The sequence below is a fragment of the Corapipo altera genome, unplaced genomic scaffold (assembly GCF_003945725.1).
Source record: "Corapipo altera isolate COAL_440 unplaced genomic scaffold, ASM394572v1 2c, whole genome shotgun sequence".
Lineage (NCBI taxonomy): Eukaryota > Metazoa > Chordata > Aves > Passeriformes > Pipridae > Corapipo > Corapipo altera.
Window position 1 is genome coordinate 2,246,726 of NW_020884923.1, and position 22,358 is coordinate 2,269,083.

The 22,358-nt window shown below is 38.0% G+C and overlaps 1 protein-coding gene across 3 annotated transcripts in view; it reads right to left on the bottom strand.

The window, feature by feature from the left end:
• Positions 1-22,311, bottom strand: part of ARID4B (AT-rich interaction domain 4B) — an 88,946-nt gene extending 66,635 nt beyond the window's left edge. The window contains exons 1-2 of one of the 3 annotated variants that reach the window (XM_027657286.1): positions 22,137-22,311; positions 20,939-21,000 (exon numbers count right to left, since the gene is read on the bottom strand). In XM_027657286.1, coding sequence (XP_027513087.1) covers positions 20,939-20,944 — 6 coding nt within the window. In that variant the 5' untranslated portion in view covers positions 20,945-21,000; positions 22,137-22,311. Of the gene's footprint in view, positions 1-20,938; positions 21,001-21,275; positions 21,375-21,826; positions 21,945-22,136 lie in introns of those variants that run through there. The other 2 variants (XM_027657287.1, XM_027657290.1) reach the window with 2 other exon arrangements.
• Between the last annotated feature and the right edge of the window lie 47 nt (positions 22,312-22,358).

A 22,358-nucleotide genomic window follows, 5' to 3' on the forward strand; every position in this document is an offset into this window, starting at 1 on the left:
AAGTTTCTACATATGTACAGATAAAAAAGTAACACTTAATTTGAAATAAGAAGCTTTTTGAAAGAGAAGACTTCTCTTTTAGTCACAGATATTTGAAAGCCTTCTTTCACATTTCCTGTGTTTAGTGCAAGAACCAAAATTCATTCAAGTATGGAAAACTGTTAAGTGAAAAAAAAGGAAGCAATAAATAACATGTTTGTTATTTGAGGGTAAAATACCTTTAAAAAATATGTCCTTGATACCAGTTTTGCACTTGAAAATAAGGAATATATTAAACCTTTACATTAACAAGTACTCTCTTTCCAACTAAAAGCTTTAGATAACACTTAGAAGCATTATTTAAATTATTAGGTCTGGAAAACTTGCCTCATATTTAAAAATGTGCCACAGTTCTGTCTAGAGATGCTGCTGTGTAAAACTTGGGATGTTTCAAAGCACTGAAAAGAATGATATGATAATTATATGCTTGTCTTCCAAATGGATTGGAACAAAGATAATTTGATAGTTTAATCAAACAAACCAGTCCAGGCTGTTCCTGATCAAAATGGTGAAGAGACTAATATATGACTATGCGAAGTGTAAAAAATCAGTAGTCAATGAAATCTCAAGAGACCAAACTGTTTTTAAGACAATTGTATAATTCTTTGGCAATATTTCTATTTCCAGTCAAAGACAGTTTAATTATTGTTTTCTGTTTAAGAAGTTAGTTCTACAGAAATTCAGTATAACAGTATACAGAACAGGAAAATCTATATATGTGAAACAAATTGTATTCTACAGCAAATCTATTCTAGGGAACTGATAATACTGGCATTTTGGTTGACAGAAAAATATAACAATATTTTTAGATACTAAAACTGATACCAAGAACAGGAACAGTGAATAGAAATTAAAATCAGATAATTATCTAAGAATGTTGGGGGTTTTTTTCACTGAAGTTCTGGCATATTAAGCTTCTGTTTATTATCACCTATTTTTAAAATTATTTTCTATTGTGTAAAACTTCAGACACAAATTCATGCCAAGTTGAAAAACTGAACCTTAAAAAAAAAACACCACCAAAAATTGAACAAAATCAACACCCCAAAACCCAAAACCTATATATCGTGACTCTCTTTTCTGCAAATGCAAAAGAAAACTTCTTATCTTGGTTTACTTCCATACTTTGTACAACACTTTCTAAACTTCTTATGAGGAAAGAAAAGCGGGGAGGTTGTTCCTAGGTTAGAACAGAAAGGGAAAGCTGAAGGGATGAGTTACTAATTCAAAATCCCCCAGCCGAATGAGATTTCTCAAACACTGACCCAAGTCAATTCACTAACTAGCTATGATTTTCTTAGTCTTATATGTACTGATAAAATTATATTCCAAAATTCTAAGCATTTTAAGATTTTATTTTGTATATTTATATGAAATTGTAACTGTAGCTGATGTGTAACTTCATATAAAGTAGTTTTTAAAAATATGTTAGAATTATAACAAAATAACACATTGAATTATATAATCAGTCCGGTAAAAGAATCATGAGTAGCCTTTGAATTTGGTTTTTGCCACTGTTGCCAGCTAGGAGAACGAGAGAGTACCAAAAGTAATGCCCAACCTACACACAACTGTCAAACAATATGAAACAAAAAATCTAAATACAAAACAAACTGAAAACCTAGGATTTTTCTGATTGAGAATCGATCCCTCCCAGAAACACATTATTTAGTACATTAAGCACAACTGATCTGCACATCAAAGCTACGCAAAAATCGAAGCATTCAGGAAGTAAGAACTTGTGCGCTTTGGTTCTTGAGACAAAATGAATTTGTAGCAGATCCCCAACTGTACACAAGAGTCAACCAAAAGCATAGTAGTATATACTGGCTAACTTCATACAGTAACACAACAAATTTTAGACAGGAGAAAGGATTTTAACTCTGCCATGCTTCTTCGACTGCTGCCTAGCAATTCACTGTAAAACTGCTGGCCAAGGACAAGACATTGAGAAAGAACTATGAAAATTAGTTTAGAAAATACCTACAAAGAGACTAAAATAACTTAATCTAACCATTTTATCAAATTACAATGGATGAGATTCCTGGGAAAAACAAACAAAAACTTAATTACACATAGAAGGTTATCAAGGCTGTTCCTCTCAGCAGGATCATTTTAGTTGTATTATTCATAACAGATGCATGTAATATCTATTCTTAAATTTAGAAGTGAATATTCCACACTCTCTGCAGTGCTTACAGGCTTTTCTATAATATCCCATCTAAGCATTCCTTGCTATTGTTATTTCTTGTCTTATCAACACTGCATATAGAGAGCAGTGTACTTCTCCTTTGCAGCTTTTAAGAGATGCAAGTCCTTAAAGCAATCCCATTTCTAAAAGAAAAAAACAAATTATGATGTAAATTTTACCTATAAGGCAAATATTTATATATATATCTCTATTTACCTACAGGCCCTGAATTTCTAATTGCTCCTCTGGAGTTTGATTTAATGACCTCAGATGTTTCTTTTAGCTGGTGCCTAAAAACAGACACAGGTATGTCCTAATTAATTGCAAAAGAAGCAGACATAATTTCACACAATTTTCAAGTAATACCTTAACATTCCAGTATGACATTTGCCTTTTTGGCAGGAGTTTGACATTGCCTCATGTTCCATTTATTTTCTGGCTATTTTTCTAAGAACTGCCCCCTCAGGGGAGGAGAAAATAGCATGCAGCACACTCCATTTTCAATAGGAGTGAGCTGTTAATGTGGCACATGCCATACTATGAAACTCTAGCAAGTGTATTGACTGTTGATGGCTTCCCAGTTCAGCCTGTTGGATGTCTTCAACCCCAGATGCTAAAACCTTAGATGAAAAGGCAGCTAGCACAAAGTTCTCAATTCCATGTACTGGGAGTCTTGGCTTATTGAATAAAGCACCAGTCTCACTCCTTCAGAGGATCTGGACTACTGCAAATCCATTACATGAACCACTTTAATGGAAATGAGATGCCTGAACAAGGTACTCGCAGATAGGTATTGTGCATCCAAGAGATTCTACCCTACTTCATAAAGTCCTCTCACCTGATTCTCTTTCTGCCCAAGAGGCAGACCATCCACTGCCACAGGCCTGCATTGTTTATAATACAAAGGAGACTCCCACAGTGCCATCACTGCCACTGAGAAGTATCACAAACACCCATAAGTTAGCTAGCTACAGTCCTTCACTGGATTTGGCCCATAGTGTCAAACTCAAGTGCTCTTTCACGGCGTAGGAAAGAAGCAATATTGCAAGGTTCTGTTATCTTATAATCTAGGGCATTAAAAATCCCATGGCTTCAGGATGAACAGAGCTTTTAGATTTAAAAAAAAAGGATATTAACATACTGTGTAACTAGATGCTTGAAGAGATCATAAGGATTGATACAAATATTGCATCTCTTCGAGGCTTTAAATCAACAGTCTTACTAAATACACATTAAAAGTATGATCAAGTAAAGTTTGAGGTAGCCATTCAGACACCTAAATATGGCTACAGGTATACATGCTCAGATTCTGAATCAACAAGGAACTCAATTAAAACAAATCACAGTTAAAACAAAATACTGTGATAAAGGCAACAACAGCAGGAAAGACTTCTAAAGAATTATCTCCATTTTTCAAAATAACGTGAATGGTCCCATATACCAAATAGCCAATCGAAGTGATCAGAAAAACCACTTGGCCAAAGAAATACCAGCTTTACCACTTCTGATATGCACTGATGTGTGTCAAAACTCATTTTGCCACCCCCAGGCACTTGTGTGATGTCTCAGACAGACAGGAAGTATGCACATGGTTTCATCTCTGGTTAGAGCTCGACTTACTTACCATACTAATTTTAAAAATACTCTGTACACAACTCCGCTCAGCAACAATCTGTTCACTTCTTTAGTTTTAAAAGCTCAACTGTTGCAGTCAGTCCCCACTTCCTCAACAAATTATGCAGGCCAAAGCTGGCTGCTTTGTCCTTATACTTATTGCTCTGAAATCCTGCAGTCTTGTGGCTATTACAGCTGTGGGTTTTTTAGCCTCAAAGGCATCCCGTTACAATGGATTAGAATTTCATAATGCATTTTTCTTAGTACTTACAAAAAAGTGGTAATGTAACTTGTAGTTAATACAGTTGCTTAATAGATTTCCGAAATGGCAATATTCATAATGCCACTCTCTGCAAAGGAACAGATGGAATAGGCCCTTTATTTAAATTCAGGATGGGAAGAAGAAAAATGAGGGCTAAAGAAAAAGAAATCTTATTTTAAGTGAGCAATTACTAACATACGCAGTTTCTGCTGTATTTGCAACCCAAAATACACAAGTACCTGTATAAGCATCAAAATATGAATGTTTTGCGTAGAACTGTATGAGTTGACAAATGGCAAGAGGCAAAACATCACAACAGCCCAGAATGCTATAGAAACAGGAAACTTCTGAAAATAAAAGCGCTTTAAGACCTACCTACTACAAAAGCATATGGCTTCATTATGCTAGGAATCTATAAAAACAGAACTGGTCTAAATGCAAGTCACATTCATTTATTTGTTTTTCCTGGTAACTTTGAGGAACCACCAGGATGCAGTTTTGATCATTATGCAAAGTTAGAAAATTAGTCTAGTAAAACGGGTGGAACCTATTCACTCCTATAAGAATAAAGCCAGAAAAATTAGGATAAATATTAAAAAATCTCTGTCTACCTACAGAAAACAACAAAAAAAAGTAGCCATCAAATATAAATCCAATAAAATGGGTTTAAGCAGTCAGAGTTGCTGACAGACACTACCTACTGCCAACAACAGTTCTTAATTTCTGAAACTACAAAAGGTAGGGGGAGGTGTGTGCTGATAGATGCTCACCACCACAGTTATGCAGATGGTGTGCTCCTTCATATTTGTGAATTGAATTAACAACTCAGGAGTGTAAAAGGGGAAGGCTTTGACCCTCCAAACTCAAGCCTACATGAATGATGCCTCTCCCTGTCCGTCCTCCCTTTTGCATCTGTTCTGATACACCTTTGGTTATGGGCTAAAGTGATTCAACTCACCAATTCAACACATAGCTACTTGTTTCTCTTACTTTTGCTAAACTAATTTTCTTTCACTGTAGTAAGTTGTATCATTTCACTTTAAGATCATACATCAGAGTTAACAAAGTAGAAGAGGATAAATCAATGGGTCAACTGGCAGCCTGCCTCGAACTACAACATGAAGTAGCACTCCATAATAATTTAGAATTTTCAAGGTTCTTGCAAAAAAACCCACAGAAATCTCAACTTAGGAAAAAATCCTCTTCTTTTCGCCACAATTTCATATGTTTGTGTGATAGCGTTTTCTATATTTACCTTTTCCTTGCACACTCTAGATCTCTAAGTTCTTTTTTTTTTCCAAATTCCAAAATCCAGCTTCACCCTAGCTGGATGAAGAAGGTGACGTTTACCATGCTACTTTTTTTTTTTTAAAATGAATTGGTAGCCAAGCTAACTGTCTCTTCAAATGATCTTGGTGTCAAACAAACAGCTTTCAGTCAAACATCTCCACTAAATCCCTGAAGTGGCTTTAAACTGGCTGAAAGCACTTCAGCACTGGCATATATGCAAGGTCAAACACGAGTTTGTATTCGAAGTCTAATCTACTTGGATAGCACTCAGAAAACCAGTTTATGTTAAGTTTTATATCCAGCCCACATTATTTGCAAACAAAGCAGGTATTAGTGATTTAACTGAGCATTCTGTAGGAATAGACTGTTGATTTTTATAGCAATCTAGCAAAGCACCATCACCACTAGGTGTTTTTGTAAAATAAGAAGTTCAGTTGTAAACTGAGAACTAATTTCAAGATTAATTTCAAAAAAATCAGGATTTCCCACAAAACAGACACTTTACTTAATTCAATTTATAAATGGGATCAGTCCTGTCAAAAAAAACCACTGTTTGGTTTGACAGTCCAGAAAATGTGACATTTAATGACTGGACTACAGAAAATTTGCACCAAGATGATGACCCAGTGTTGAAACAATCTTTAAGAGGCCTTCAAGGAGCAGAGATCTATAGTAGAACAAGAAAACTATCCAGAACCACACAGCTGATTGCTCCCAAGAAGTCACTGCTTTCCACACGGAAGGATAAACCTTAACTCCATTGAGTTAAACAGCAGTGGCAGACACTAAGTACATTTGAATCCAGAAAACCCTGTATCAGGTTATACCATACTGGCAAAGAGATCAAAATATGAGAAAACATATTCTTTCAGTGGTCTCATGGTCTTGCCTGGATTTAACCTGGGAATCCCAGTAGCACCATTTGACACAGCACATGCACTCACTGATTCACTACAGTTACAGGAATATGAATACGCAGACTTTCTCCCCCCTTACAGAGCCTGACATTCCTATTAAAAAATCAACTAAAGAAAGGTTAAATATAACTACAAAGGTAATTTCAGTCAATTACACCTCTGGCATCTAGTTTTTTCTGATAAATTCAGACTTGGTGGAGATATAGTCAGTTAAGTCCCCATTTCAGACTATATTAAAGCATATATATCAAAGGTATCTTACCTACAGAAGAAAGTTCTATTCTCTCCCCCAATTTGCCTTTTGCTTTTCTGAACAGGTTGTTCTGATGAAGTGTAAGGCTGAGACTCACTAAGATACAAGTAACAGAATCTGAAGATGCAGTTCAGAACAGTCAAACCAGGCTCTCCTTTGCTTTCCAGTAACTTGCTCTGCAGAAATATCCTTAAATTTCTCCGCTGGCTTCAGGAGATTTAGCATGCACAGACCAACAGTCTGTCTTCAATAACTTTTCAGACTCTCATTTTGCAAACTAGCCAAACTCAAACATTTTTCATTTGGTTTGGGTTTTGGATGATGTTTGAATTCAACTACGTTCACCATTAATCCCTAGACTTTTCCTGAGGTTTTAGTGTAAGCCAATCATTATTTGGAACATTTTGAGAGATCTTCACTTCTGCTCTAAACTAGTCAGTTATCCCTCACCACTAACCTGCTACACTATTCTTTAGTCTCCAGGGGAAAATGTTACATAAGAGCTAACAAAACACATCTCACTAAGAGTGCAGAATTTTGGCTTAGAAATAGTGAGCCCTTAAATTTGGCTTTCTGGGAATTCCCTATGCAACAATTACGCATTTGAAACATCTAACAGAATGGAACTGGAGTGAAATTCAAAGGCAAGCTAGCCAACAAACAACTTTTTAAATAACTGCAGTTAATTTCTATGTATTAAAATATATACATATGTGCTTGAGAGGGTGTGTGTATATAAATGTTAACTTGATCACTATTACTTTTGCCGCATAAACTTCTGAAAGTAAAAATTACAAGAATTTTCCTTTACAGGTATATCTGTACTGGTCTCTTTGCAATGTTTTGGCATGATACATGTAGATATCTTTGTCAATGTGCTGCGAATTACCCTTTTCTATGTTTTTTCACCTTTACACTTAGCAAATATTCATTTTTCTCTCCAAGATGCCTTTGAAGAAGATTCTTCTTCCTCATAAACAATTATTTAACATTATATTAGTGGAGATACAAATAGCATACAATAACTACACACATGCAAAACATCAGTAGTACCTTAGGCTTAGATCAGCAGAGGCTATATTTTTATAGCATCTGGAGTACAGTCTTACAGTCTTTGAACTGCCTGTAAATTTACTACAATAAAAATATCTTTCTCTTACAGAGATATGTAGCTCTATCTTTACAGAAAGATATTACATCTTTCGAAACAGTCCAACAATTCTTCAGCTTTTTCTCCCAGTAAATAAAAAGGGAAAGAGAAAAAAAACATAAAAATTGAAAGTACCTGCAACTTACACCTGCAAGGCGTAAAGAAAAAGGGGACTATATATATGCAAACAAATATAATTACAAAAGATGAGTTGCATTAGACAAAGTTTTTCAATGTTCTGATTTTCCCCTAATATTCTAATGGAGCTATAGGTCCCTGAACAAAGAACAGTTTGTTTAATTATGTCTCCAAATCTCCTTAGAAACAGGCAACAGAACCCACAGCACTGCATTAAAGACAACGATAAGGCAGCTTCTGGAGACAAACACAAGCAAAGTTAAAGAGAAGCGAAGTATTAGCCTCACTATACACACATTTGCACTATGTAGAAGCATCAAAGCAGCAGAGAAACTGATTCAAATTAAGTTTGGTCTGCCACTACTATAAAATGGTTGGTTAAGACTACAGAAAGCTCCCAGTCAAGAAGAGCAGACAGTAGACTGGTTAAGACTGTAGCTATATAATAAATTATAACCACATAACTAATTATCTGAGCCTGGAAGAGAAAAAAAACACCATTTTTTTCTGTTAAATCTCCTCATGTTTCTTACCAGCACCTATTGGGCCACTGTTGTCATGTAAGATAACCACAGCCTTTCAGAACATAGATGTCTTACTTAAGCTGGACACTGGTTAGCTAGGGCAGCACAGAAATTAGTACTGCAAATAATTTACCTGAGAAAACTACAGTAATTTATAACTTATGCTGACAAGCAGACTACTTCTATACTGGCACAGGTATCTCTGCACAACACTGCACTGGAAACTTCCCAAGCAGCAAATAAATGAAACTGAAATTATCCCAAAAATCACAATGCTGCTTTCCCAAATCACAGCAAAAATCAACTTCAAATCACCTCAAATCAACATCTGGTTGAGCTGCTATGGGTGATGTTAAACTAAAAGAGCCTTGCTGTGGCAGAATATACTACTGAATAAATTCTGTTTTCACTAATGCAATCTTCTTCCAGAAAATTATAAACATTATTTTCCACAGTACACTTTTCTTTCAAATGGACAGTTCCTCAAACTATTAAGTAAATTGTAAATCCTTCCCCCATTGCCCGAGTTGTGAAAAACCAACTTATTTCTACATCCCACTTCCCCCAGATTAATATAAATAAATTCCAGGACAATGTCTTCTGGAGGAAGACATCCATAATTCAGTACAATTGCACATGGAGTAAAAAAAAAAAAAAGTCAGGACTGAAACTTCAAGTCCACAGGTTTTATTTTTTGCCTTATTTAATCATAAAAACTATGGTGTTCCTATAAGAATATGCTTCTGTAAGGTAGTTTTAAAACTTTCCTAACTTGTAGGAACAAAACTGTAGAAATCTAAGAAACATATAAGCGCACATGCAAACTCCTCTCCCATCTCAATGCATTTTCAGAGAATACTATTGACCAAATATTCCTGTGTGGTCAGTAGCTAGGGTATTATAAGAAACTTGATAATTTCTCTTTTTTATTCCTCTCCACGACAACATTAATCTTGCAGAGTTGTTCTCTACCTATATGTAAGAGTTCAGTATTTAACTCTGAGGTTTGTGAAAGGAGTTTTGGGGAAAAAAAGGCTAAATGTAATCAATATGGCAACTATTCAAAACAAGAGATGCAAGCTTTTCTGTTCAACTAAGTTCTACTATTTGAAAACCCTTTTGAAAATTTTCCATCAGAAAATACTCGTAGCAAACCAAGCATGCAAGCATTAAAAGTAAAACAGTTATTAAGGAAACAGAAAAACCCAGTTGAAGACAAGTTTAGAGGAGATTTGTCAAACGCTACATAATTATGAAGATATATTTTAGATGTACGTTACACAAAAAGTAGAAGTGCCACTGTAGTAATATAAGCAATAAGAATATATAAACAGTGAGTATTCAGCTAGGTTACTTTTCAGAATTTAAGGAATTAAAGGACCTAAACTACTTGTTTCATACCTTTTATGCAATTTAACTACCCAGAATACTTCAGTTTCTTTGGCTACTCATTGCTGCACCTGTTTCTAAAACATCTTCAGCTGGCTTAAACTGTGACTAATAGCAGCCATTTCCAGAGAGTGGCTATTTAAAGAAAGATCCTTGCTCTGATTCGATAAAACTCTTCAATATATTAAAGAACAGGAATAAAATTTTTGAAGTTGTATAGGTGATATAAGAGTCTGTTCACTGCTTTCAAGTGTGCTGAAGCTATTATGTAAAGCCTGTTTTTTTTCTTAAAAGTCTTTAAGCCTCTTATACTAAAACCTTCATTTTTTTAGCCTCTTTTCAAAAAGTAACATTTAGGATTACCAAAATGAAAGAGAAAAATTCTATCTTAAGTTTTACTTGATAGTCTTTTCTATGTCAACAATTCTGCTGTTACTTTCCACATTAAACCCTGTTCTGTTCTCAAAAACTGAACAAGAGGCACTGTAAGAGGTCCTCGGTTCCAAAGTTAATGCTGCATTCTTACAATGCCTATCAATAAAATATCAGTGTCTCCATCAAATCAGCACGTTACACTATCAACTTCGTACGTCAATGAAATTCTAATTCATTACATGTTTATGATCAATGTTTTTTCCCTAAGCCTAAGAAGATAATTGAAGAGGAATTCTGAAATACATAGCTTAAAGGATAAACCTAATCTTCCAATATGACCATATGACTAATCAGCCCACTGTAATGTTTGCTTTCACAGAAATTTTGTGCATCACCACTGCTAAAAGAGGAACACACAGTTAAAGCAGGCTGGCCTTTCTTAGCAACTGATGTGTGCCCACACACTCATGTACTTGGCTGGAATGTTGTTTCAGTGGACACAAAAGCTGTATTAAGAGAAACTACCAGATAAAAGAAAAGAAGCTGCAGTTCCTTTAAGACTAAGAAGTTTTCTTGTAAACACAAGTCCAATTTGCAGATCACATTAAAGTATTGCAGTGTATTTTTTTCCATCCCAAGTTCAACTCTAGGCAAGCACAGTAAGGATATCCCACTACAGCAGTAAGATAGCAAAGTTCTGAAATTGTATCTGGATTTGTCTGGAATCAAGTACCTGAAGTTTACCATTTTCTTTTTGTTTGTTTATTTTAATATATACGAATTTCTAGGAAGATCACAATTTGCTTCCTCAAAATTCCAGCTAAGTAAATACAATATACCTAACTAGAGAAACTTGATCAGGCCAGCTTAAGTATCATGAATGATTTTTATTCCACATAATAGAAGCTATGTTTGATATTTACTGTCAGACCATAATTAAGATTTTGTTACACCAATTCAAATGTTCCAATAAATGCTGTTGCACAGTAAGTTACTCCGGTTAGAAACAGGCAGATTGTTCTCTATTTCAATACAAAACAGAGTGAGTATAATTTTACTGATCTGAAATCAGTACTACTGGAGATATAAATAAAAGCATTCCACTAATTTAAAACTGACCTACTACCACTTGAGTTGCTATCTAGATGCTACAACAGCGTGCACATTACCAGTGAAAAAAGTTTGTCATAGCAGGACATACACCTATCTCTCTCCGACTGATATATTATTAATATTATGCTGTCATCAAATGAGAATTTGTCTTACTATACAAAATATAACAAAACCAGCTCATTCAATTTACTTGCATGTAGAAACCTAAATAACCCTACACTTCTAAGTGTATCTAAAAATATGTATTTTGTATTATGTAAAATGTATGAAATAGATTTTTTTTTAATACAGTGAAATATATTTAACTCATCAATCCAATTTTGCCTCCCATCAGACGAAGCAAAGTGAAATCAGAATATCAGCTCAACAGCCAAAGAATTACTAACAAAGAAAAACTGAATTGCTGCAGACAGACATCTAATATATATACTAACACTTTCTGGAACTTCACGACAAATTATTCCAGGGAACACACTTGGCAGCAGCCTTAGCAGCCCAACTCTAAAATGGATCAAGAATACCAGGATATATTTGAAGTGTGACTCTTGGCCGGTTTCAGTCCACATATCCAATACTGTACATTGTCAGGTGGCATAATGTTTTGTGCTACTTGATTTTTAGGAATGTAAAAACTGCACTAGTAATCTGTGAGTAAAGGAATGAATCCAAGCTTTAATGCCCTTTAAATTGTCCAACATTGCAGGAAAATAGGCATGAAATTCTGCAAAGATGACAAAGACACTACGCAGTTACCCAAATCATGTTCTACATGTAAATGTATGTGGATTGTCATTTTAAAGTTCTGGAAGAGCACCTCAGAATGAATTTGCATTTAAAAAATGGAAATGACTCAATGCTGAATTACGATCTCCATTTTTGTCTCTGTTCCAGGCAACAAGGTATTGGTACATATCATACTCTAATTTTCAAACAACAGTGCAGTCTTACTTAATGCTTAAGTATTTCACTGTCTACCTTGATGCACATCTAGCAGGACAACCTTCTAAAGAAATTGAAGTGGAAATTTATAAAACTACTGCTATGTTTTCAGAAATGCATTTATATTTATGGAAGTACAAAGCTTAAGAATTATATATATTTTATTTCTAAGTTTAGTGATATAATTTGAGGTCACATTCATTTAATATTACAGCAACATCTATCTATCAAAAAGCAGAGCAGTAAAATAAGTTAAAAAGTGAAACCACATATTCCATTACAAATTCCTGAATTCTGAAATGCTGGTATAACATGTACTCATTTCCAAAATGTCTCAACTTCTTATTATTTCTCCCAGGAAAAGAAGTTACATCAACCTAAGTGTCACAGCATTAACAAAAAGATTAAGCTAATGCTTAAACACTCATACAGGATATTGGAAAGTCTATCTTCCACCATTCTAAATTAATTTAAAGTATTCTTCGTGATTCTTAGAACAATGTATTCCACATTTATTTTTAAGAAAACATGTAGTGGACTGTTTTAAATGTACAAACAAGAGATTTAGCACTTGCGATCTGCTGTTGAGAGGATAGCTGAAAATAGGAAGGAAAAAAAATTATCACAGTGGATCAGACTGCCCTGTCACAAATTGAAACACTTTTTTCAGATCAGAAGAGAATGTGAAAAAACGGACAAATTACTCCCTACTACATTATTTATTACTAGGTGAAACCTTGGATATGAATTTTGCTGAAGTCAAATTCCACCTCCCAAATTCCATTTAGAAGGATTGTGTAAACAATGAAGAATAATAAGTTAGAAGGGCATCTAAGGGGGAAAGGATCACAGATAAAAGCTTAGTGAGAACTCAAGTTCTTGGAAAGTAAGATAACAAATGTCCTCCAAATTTTTGCATTAAGTTCCTGGTAATAAGCAGAAAATGCCATACCCCTCACTCTACCATCTCCAACTGGCATTAACATCCAGCTGTCACCAAGTCTCCACTCGTCTACCCATAAATATATGGGCCTTCTTAATGTGCACCAAAAAAAATAAAAAAAAAATCAGAAGTTTGACTTCTGTTCCCTTCAATTTTCTTATCAAAGAAAGAGTGATGTAATTTATCCCCAAATTATCATTCCCTATTGTTTTAATTTGGAATCAGCATAGCACAATTGCTTACATCTTCCACCCATTGGTAAAAATACCTATTGTCAGAACATATTATTAACATAAGTATTAGTTACATGAAGATTGTCATCTTTACATGATAGAAATCTAATATCTATAAATATTTTTCTGCAGAAAATGATAATACCAACAGTTTCTCTAATTTAGGGAGAAAGAGACACAATTGCTATTAATGGCATTCTTTCCAAATACTGAATAAGAACCTGGGGGGAGGAGAGGAAGCAGAAAGAAGAAGCAAAGCTTATATCGGCCTTTTTTGCCTGATACCCTCTCTTCTTTAAAACCTCTTCATCTTTTGAAATTATGTTTACCATATCAAAAATTAAGTTTTATTCATCACCTTCAAGGTACAGCATCAATTCCATTTAATCTTTTCACTCAACACCTTCTACAAAACATGGACTTCGAACCTATAGAGAAGTCCAGCATTCTAGCTAGCAAGCAAGCACAGAAAAACCCTTATGGCAATTTCACCTGCAGAGAGTTTACAAAGTGTTTAGCCTGTAAACTGCTACCTTGGCAGAGGGATGGGGAGGAACGTGTGTTCACAAGCAGTTTAAACCAATCCGAATCAGTCTCCGTGCACTACTGGTTTTATATCCTTCCTTCCTCTTGCCAGGGATCAGCCAGGACAGGGACTGACTGCAACTGAAGAGTAGATGTATCTGATTGTTCTTAATTTTAGTTTAGTTGCATGTACTATGGGACCACAAAAATGGACTGCTAGAACAAAAGACAAGAATAAACAGCCAGGAGTGGAAGAAGGACACAAGACTGCCTTCTTCCATGACCACACAAGCTTAATTTGACAACCTACTTATGAAACCAAATCCTTTGCTATTGGTTGTTGGGGGACAAAGCAACAGATTAAACAATGAGAAGAACAGTGCTGTTCACCAGTTAGTCCAGTCTGGGTGATCTGCTCTACAACAGAGCTCTACAGATGTTTGCACTCACCCTTAGCTTACATGACAGCTGATGAATGCTGTCTCTATATAGGTACTCCTTAAAGTGATCTGTGGGGAATCTCGGCTAGACCGAGACCCCTAACATAGAACGAAAAGCTGACTGAGAATAGAGGCCCTGGTCCTGACAACCTGCACCCTGAGAAGAGGAGAAAAACATCAGGAGAACAAGAACACTGTCTCGTGAGAACAAGGACACTGTTCCCATGAGAATAGAGACTTATTTTGAAAAGAGTGACTGAGAAAAATATAAACATTGAAGGAAAAACAAGGACAGATGTGCAAAGATGTTATGAGAAAGTGAGACTAAGAGAATCTACCTATTAGTTGTAAGAATTATAATCTGTGTACTTGAACTGACCTATCTGTGTAATATACATATGCATAAAGAGCTGTATTTAAAGAACTGTAGACTGCAGTTTGGGGCTGCTGCTGCTTCTTTTTCTTTCCAATAAACTTTCCTGCTGAATATTATGTGTCACAGTCCGTTCCAACAACGACAGTGATCTGCACAAGTCACCATCAAAGACTACATAATTTGAGAGTTCTGAATGCTAAAAAGTCTCTTCTTTGGCATACTGACTACCCTCTTCACTCAAGAACATATTCAGGCTCAAAGACAACAGCAATGGGAGCAAGTAACTTCAGGTTAACTGGAGATACTACTGCTATTGCTCACAGTAAGGAAAATGCCTTCTCATGGCTCAGCACAATGCTTCTGCTTAGCTCATACGAAAATCTTCTTCACAGTGTTCCCAACAAGCTCAGGAACCCCCAAAATAGTGCTCCCTATTCAATTAATTAATAAACACTCACTCAGGAAGTCAGTGTCACACAGTGGTCACACATAATGCAGGCAAGTCACCTCAGTCCTAGTTTCCTACAGGTAACTCAGCAACACCCTCCACCACCCTGCTCTGACATTCTCACAGCTGGCTTTCCAGAGCTTGCTTACTAACTGTTCTTGTTAAACAGGTCATGACTGCTTTATAGTCTGCCAGAAAAAAAAAGACAATAGTGCTTTATTAATTTCTCCTCTAGTTCAAACTAATCTTCAGAAGGAAAATAGATGTCTTGTCAAGCATAGAATATCAAAGTGGCTTGCTGACTTTTCCATACTTGAATTCCTTGAAATATCCTCTCATCTGGTCACCCTATGTTAACAGAAAAAAAAGAACAAAAAACTCAACTACCCAGATTTATGACTTTCCATCAAAACCTTTTAAAATAATTATTCTAACACACATTAAATCACTAACATTTAGTTTATGCATATGGCTAAACAATTTTCCTTAGTTCCCTGGAGGCCTTTTGAAGTCTTCTAGAAGTCTTTAAAAATCCATTCCGTGCACATATCCAAGTAAATATCCAGGAAGTGGTAGTAAGCACGGTAACTGGACAACACTAGAAGCTCTAAATAGAAAAGGCAGAAAAGTGGTATTTGTTACTGAAACATATTAGCTAAAAAGCAAGCAGCTGTACAGTCCCTGACTTACAAACATTTCTCAACTGTGACCTGAATCACTTTAAGGCAAAAACAGTTCAAGATCTGTATTTTTCAGCTTTGTACATTTCAGTAAAAACAGCTGAAGTGCCTGTTATAGTAAGTAGAAATGCAAAGAATCTATTGTTGCATTTCACAACAGGTAGTGAACAGAAAGTAGGTTAACTACTTTCAAGTAAGTATGAACTGATAAATAATCTAGCATTTGGGTAGCTGAGTATCACATTAGGGTGCCAAGTAAATTTAAGCTCCGGGGTTTTCTATAAATTTTTTTGTCTTTTTCAAATGAAGACACCTCAAACTCCCTTTTATTCTTCAGCCTATTATAAAAGTGTATGTTTCTAAGCAAGATGTGTGTATCTGCAGGATTTAAACAAAAATTTGAAACCAATTTGTGACAACAGTATCATTTCCACCTGTCTCACAGTTAGCCCTTATTTTTCAGTTTACACGACCAGCAAAGCATTAAGTATCTGCTAGTAACTGTAAAGCTTAGTATCTCAAAACCACTGCATTTTGTTTCAAAAGACTTTTCAACTACAGTGCAGAATTTCTTTGAAAACAGACACATAATGTGTACCACAGCATGCTTCTGCACTACAAGTATACCATACTTGTTTCGGATTACAAAGTGAAATGAATAACCATCTCAAAGTGTTCTAGTAAAGCCATGCACATTCTTATTCTAACATTTTTCTTAATACAGTATGTTGATACAATGGTTATGCTGCCATGAGAGCATTGATCCAAAAAGCCTTCACCAACTTTAAAGATAATAATGCAGGCAATTTAACTGTTTTAATGCTCATAGTTTATTACAACTTCAGTCGTCTCAGTATTTTCAGTCTTCAGCCTTTTTTCCACTACATGGTCTAATTAACTTTGAGTCCTTATCAACCAATAAACTATTCAACAGCCACATACTACACATACAGATTTAAGTTCAAGACTTCCATGCTGTTTAGCCACTGTAAAATGTACAAAGATTGGCATTTAAAAAGTGCAGACAACTAATTTCAAAATAACATAGATTATTCCAACATGACTTGTAATTGCTGAGTGCAAGTGGTGTTTGCTTTCCTTTCTACATAATTATGCAAGCATGAGGAAGTCAATAACTGCCTCTGATCACTTGTTCCAACTGGAACATCAGGAAAGAACTTAAGAAAATCATTTTTCATAATGCAAAAGCAAGTTACAGGGGAAAACCACCTCCTAAGACTTACCTGTTTTCCTGCCTCTCTCACAAAAATGAGGTACTCTTCCTTTATAACTCTCCATTTCTGCTGTAATTCAAATAATTAAGCAAAAAGTAAAAGGTCACTACATTCCATGACTGGTTTCCTGCCTCCATAAGAGCAACAGTACTTTCAATTGATTTGTGCTTGAAGTTGGAAATTAGTGGCTGAAAAGTTTACTAGATATTTCACTTTTGTCCTCTGCCATACTGGCACAGAATACGAGCAATGGTCTGGCAGCTTTAAGGGAAAGCAGCTAAAAGCAGCTACAGCATCAGTGTGCACCGATGATCTCTGTGGATAGGTGGAGAGGTCACTAGGAGAGACTACTGAAAACAAAAAGTAAATTCAGGATCAGTTTAAACCAAACCAAACAATCTACCATAAACTGTACACACAGCTTCCTAAATTTGTTAATATGGCAGCTTTGAGCAAGCACTCAGGAACATCTAGGGATCCCAAGCAGAAATGCCTACAACCATTAAATATTTCATATTTTACAGACTGAAAAACATTAACATGCAAATAGCATCAAAACATTTAAACAATCATTTCAGATCTCTTAATTTATAGAGCATTGCTGTAGCTTCTGGGACCATCCACTATTTTGATCTCCAGACAGCAGTGAACTTTTTACTATAGTGGGCATATTACCTTCACTCACATATTTAAATGCTGTGATACATATTAAACATCTCAGGAGCATTTGCAATAGTTCTTACTACAAACCATTGGTGAAATCAAGCTTGTGTTTGTTTCTTTCTTTAAAAGAAGAGACACTGCCTTCCTGACTTTTGGGAAAAAATAGAAACAAGCTATAATAATGTTTTTATACATATCGCTATCTACTTAGTAAGTAGTAATTTGATGGTATGTAATTAGTTTTTAAATCAAACAGATTCTACATGCTTCTGAAGCATACTTAATGCAAAAAGATCTTAAGCAAAAGGTGCCTAAATTAAACAACTTCACTACAACATGCAAGCAAACCCTGCATTATCTACACAACAGTATTCAACATAGGAAAAAGCCTAATTTAGTAGAACTCACAATAACAAGCACAATTATATTAAGACTTGAATACTTCTTGGAAGACATATTTCAAGGCTGCTTAGAAGTGGTCTTTGCGGTCCACAGGAGGACTACTTAATAGTCTAAAGTTACTAGTTTATATAAGGGACTTTATTTCCTTGGACTCAGTTGGGTTATTACAAGGAGAACAATTATGCCAACAGCTTTGGAGCTGGTAATCTCTCAGCAGGCAGCACACCTCTCTTGTCTCAAAGGGTTCCAAAATGCAAGAGCATGAGTAACTTACAGTTTTCTAACAACACAACTTGGTGCTCTTCCTAAATATACCTCACTGTGTTTTACAGAGAATGATAAACATTCTATCCATACTTCCCATAGGTGGGAAAAGAAGTCACTAAAGCTAAATGAGTTGTTCAAGTTCACCTAAAGAGACTAAGATACTAACAAGGAATCCAGTTCTAATGCTCTATGCACAATACACAACCCTCTGCACCTGAAAGAATGATCAAGGCATAAATGAAAACAGAGCCCTCAATCGTGCAGTCAGCAGACTCAAAGCAAGACTAGGCCTTAAAGCATTAAATCCTCTACATGCTGAAGTGTCCTTGAGGCACACTCTTTCGATAATTTATAAAACAAATGCACAGAAGTACGCGGTCATAGTTAAACAGTATCTTGATCTAGTACAGTACAGTCAATGTTACCTTGTAGTGATACAAACAGAAAGCTCGTAATTCTCTTAAGCACTTCTCCTTACTGCTTCTTATTGGACTAACTTATATCCTTGTAAGCTTAACTAATACATTACAAATTGAAGACAGCCAGAAAGACTTGATACACTGTATTACAGTCTTGGTTAGACTGTTGAAGCTTAGAAATTTCTTTTGAGCCACAATTCTGTTAAGTTTCACTGTAGTAACTAAAGCTTCAGTGTAATGACTTACAGATTAACCTCCCTTAACATGACATGGCACAGTAAATAAAGTACTGAGTTATCTCAAGCAGATATAAATTTAACACTATATATACACAAATTGCAAAAACTGCAGACTTAAACTTAGCACTTGAACACTCTTAACAGAAGTCATCCTGATTTTAAAAATAAACATGCAATAGTAGCACAAAACTTACTGAAAAATAAGTAAACTTTTTTTTAATATGGCTCTTTTAACAGGTTTCTGTGTTTGCTACTTTAAATTTAATCATCTGTTATACATTCAATTCAGCTTGAAGCAGATCTATATCACTATTTCACAGAACACTTTGTGTTCCACTTGTGATCTGACCTCCTCATGCTCCCTACTGTCTACGTACATATTCATATGTCTCTAAAACCACAGTATCTGAACCTAATCTCCATGGTAACTGTAAGATTTGTTTACATGGAAAAAGTATATTAGAAATGTACGTAAATTTAACTCTCATTTAAATAAGTGGTTTTTTCCTTCTACAGGGAAAAAAGCTCCCTATACTGCCTCCTATTTATCTTGCTTCCATCTCCTGTATCCCCACCAAGCATTAAACCACATTTGGAAAGCTCCCTATCATACAGCCTCAATGGCCTGTTGTTGTAAATTCACAGTTTACTTTCCATAAGGCAGACATGCAGTATTTTAGATCTTAGCATTGTTAAAGAAAGATCATAGGGAGGGCAATTAAAACATAATTTTTTAAAAATACTATCACAAAGTCACAAAAGTTAAAAACCCCATGCTAAACCTTTAACAGCTATACAGAAAGACTCTGCTGCTCAGCAACTCAGATCAGTCTAGAAATTAAAAGAGTTTCTATCATTTACCATTTCCAGCAGTAAATATAGTAATAGGTACACATTTTATGTAATACTCATTCATAGACAGTAGGCACGAGTCTGATAGTGCAAGAGCCCACATAGAGACTTCTCTTTTTTATTAATAAATACCAAAGAATTTATGTACCACAGGTTTGTAACAATTGTCTTTTACAAGATTTACAGTATTTTGAAATGAGATTTACTGCTGCCCGGCAGCTGTATTACACAGGGGTCATGGTAACATAAATGGCAGTTTGAGCGAGACATATCAGCAAAATGATTAAGAACCCCTAACAAACCCAGCTGCTAAAAACTACACAGCTCTTTGCCACACACAGAAATCCTTCTATTCCACCGATACGATTTATTTTCCTATAAAACTTGCATAATATATTGAACATAAATAGTCTAGAAAGGTCTCAGAGAAGAAAACTGCACCACAGTGAGGTATGTGAATACTACGCAGCACCAAGAGGAAAATTAGAACCTGTTTGAAAATCTTTCCGCACCTTACAACAATCATTTCACTGCAGAGAATCTCTTACAAGCAGCCTCCCTGATAACATCCATAAGATTATCCATTCAACAAAACTCCTATTAACGAACAGTAAGTAAGTAAATCTACCCTCTATTCAAGTAAACACGATTGAAGAGCCAGCATTTTCCCCGCAATGTTACTTTCTCGAGCAGGGTGACTGTCCCCTGCTTCTCCACATGAAGCAAGCTCAGCCCAGGCAGCCATGTCCTTATTCTCCTACAATGTTTCTGTAGGAGAACAACCTGCTCAGGGAACTTACAGTTTCCCCCAGCATAACGCGGTGGAGCAAAGCCTGCCCCACCATCAGCGAAGGAGCCAAGGCACCGAAACACGGCAGTGGGGGCGAAGCAGCCCGCAGTCTGGATCCGCACCAGCACTGAGCCTCGCACCGGGGTCGGGACAGATGGACTGATAGATAGGATAGCACTGCCCCATGCAACCCTCCTTTCTCTCCTCCCAGACACACAAACGAGCGTTTTACCTTCATGATGAGCTCAGGCTGCGGTAAAAGCCTCGATCGTGGCAGAGCGGCCGAGGCTGGACCTGGAATTTAAAACAAAGCGCTAAGGCACCGCACCAGCCGCTCGCACCGGGCGGGGGGAGGGGAGCCAGGGATCGGGGTGGGGGCGCTGAGCTCCTCCCGAAACTCTCCCTTTCCCTCCCCGGATCCCCCCTCCTCCCCGCGGCTAACCCGCTCCCCTCTTTCCTCGGCCACTGTTTTCTCCCGCGGTTCCCGCACGCCCCGGCTTCCCCTACACTCGCTGCCATTGACGCCATTTCTGTCAGAGGAGGAGAAACTTGCCACAACAACAACCCACCCCCGGCTGCCGCGGAGGGGGGGGAGGCGCCCCGGCCGCCTCCCCGGGGCGCTGCGCCCCCTCCCCGGGCACCGAGCGGCGAGAGAGAGCCCGCGGGGGTCCCAGCTCCGAGAACAACCCCCTTCTCGCTTCACCGCGGGGAGAGGGAAGGAGAAGAGAGGGAGGGAGGCTCTTCCTCCATTGTACGAGGAAGAGTGCCCGTGTGCGCGGCGGGGGAGCGGGGTGAGGAGAGCAGCTCCCCCCATCCCCGACACACACACACACACTCGCTTTTGTAGGGGCTGCGGCTCCGGATCGCGGCGGCTCCTCCTCCCTCCGTCTGCCTCCCCCCCCCCCCCAAATAAAGGAAAGCGCTGACTCCGCCGCAGGAGTTTCGGCAGCAACAGCCGCAACTCCCCAGCTCGGCGCAGCGGGTCCGGGCGGGGGGAGGGAGGGAGGGCAAGCAGGCAGGAGGCGGCGAAGGGGAGGAAGAAAAGGAAGAAGAAGAAGAAAAGAAGGGAGCGGGGTCGGGGAGGGAGGAAGGGAGGGGGGCGGGGAGAAAGGGGCCCGACCTGCTCGGCGGGGACACGGAGCGTGTGTGCGAGTGTGGAAGAGGGGGGTCCGTCCCCTCCCGGCCGAGGGGCTGAAGGAGAAGGCGCCAGTCCCTCCCCCCCCGGCCCTCCGCTGGCTGTTTGGGGCAGGATGGGGGAGAAGGAGGATCGGCGAGTCCCGCCGCAGTCTCGCTACGAGGAGAAAAACAAGCGCCCCCCTCCCTCTCTCTCCGCCGCACGCCCGGCCCCGCGCCCCCACGGGGCCTCGCGCCGCCTCCCCGGCCGCCGCCGCCGGGGCACGGGGGCTCCCTCTCTGGCTCGGCGCCCTCACCTTTGTTCCGCGGCGACCGACCGCCCGCTACTCCCCGGCCCGAGGCGGGGGGCACGGAAAGGAACGGGGAGAAGGCTCCTCTCAGCTCCGGGCACCTCCGGCCCCACTCGACGCTCCAGCAGCGGCTCCGCTGGCGGCGGCCCCGCACGGCGCGCAGAGGGGCCGATCCGTCCTACGCGGCCCCGGCGGCGGCGGCGACGGTGACTGCTCGACTCCGTCCCC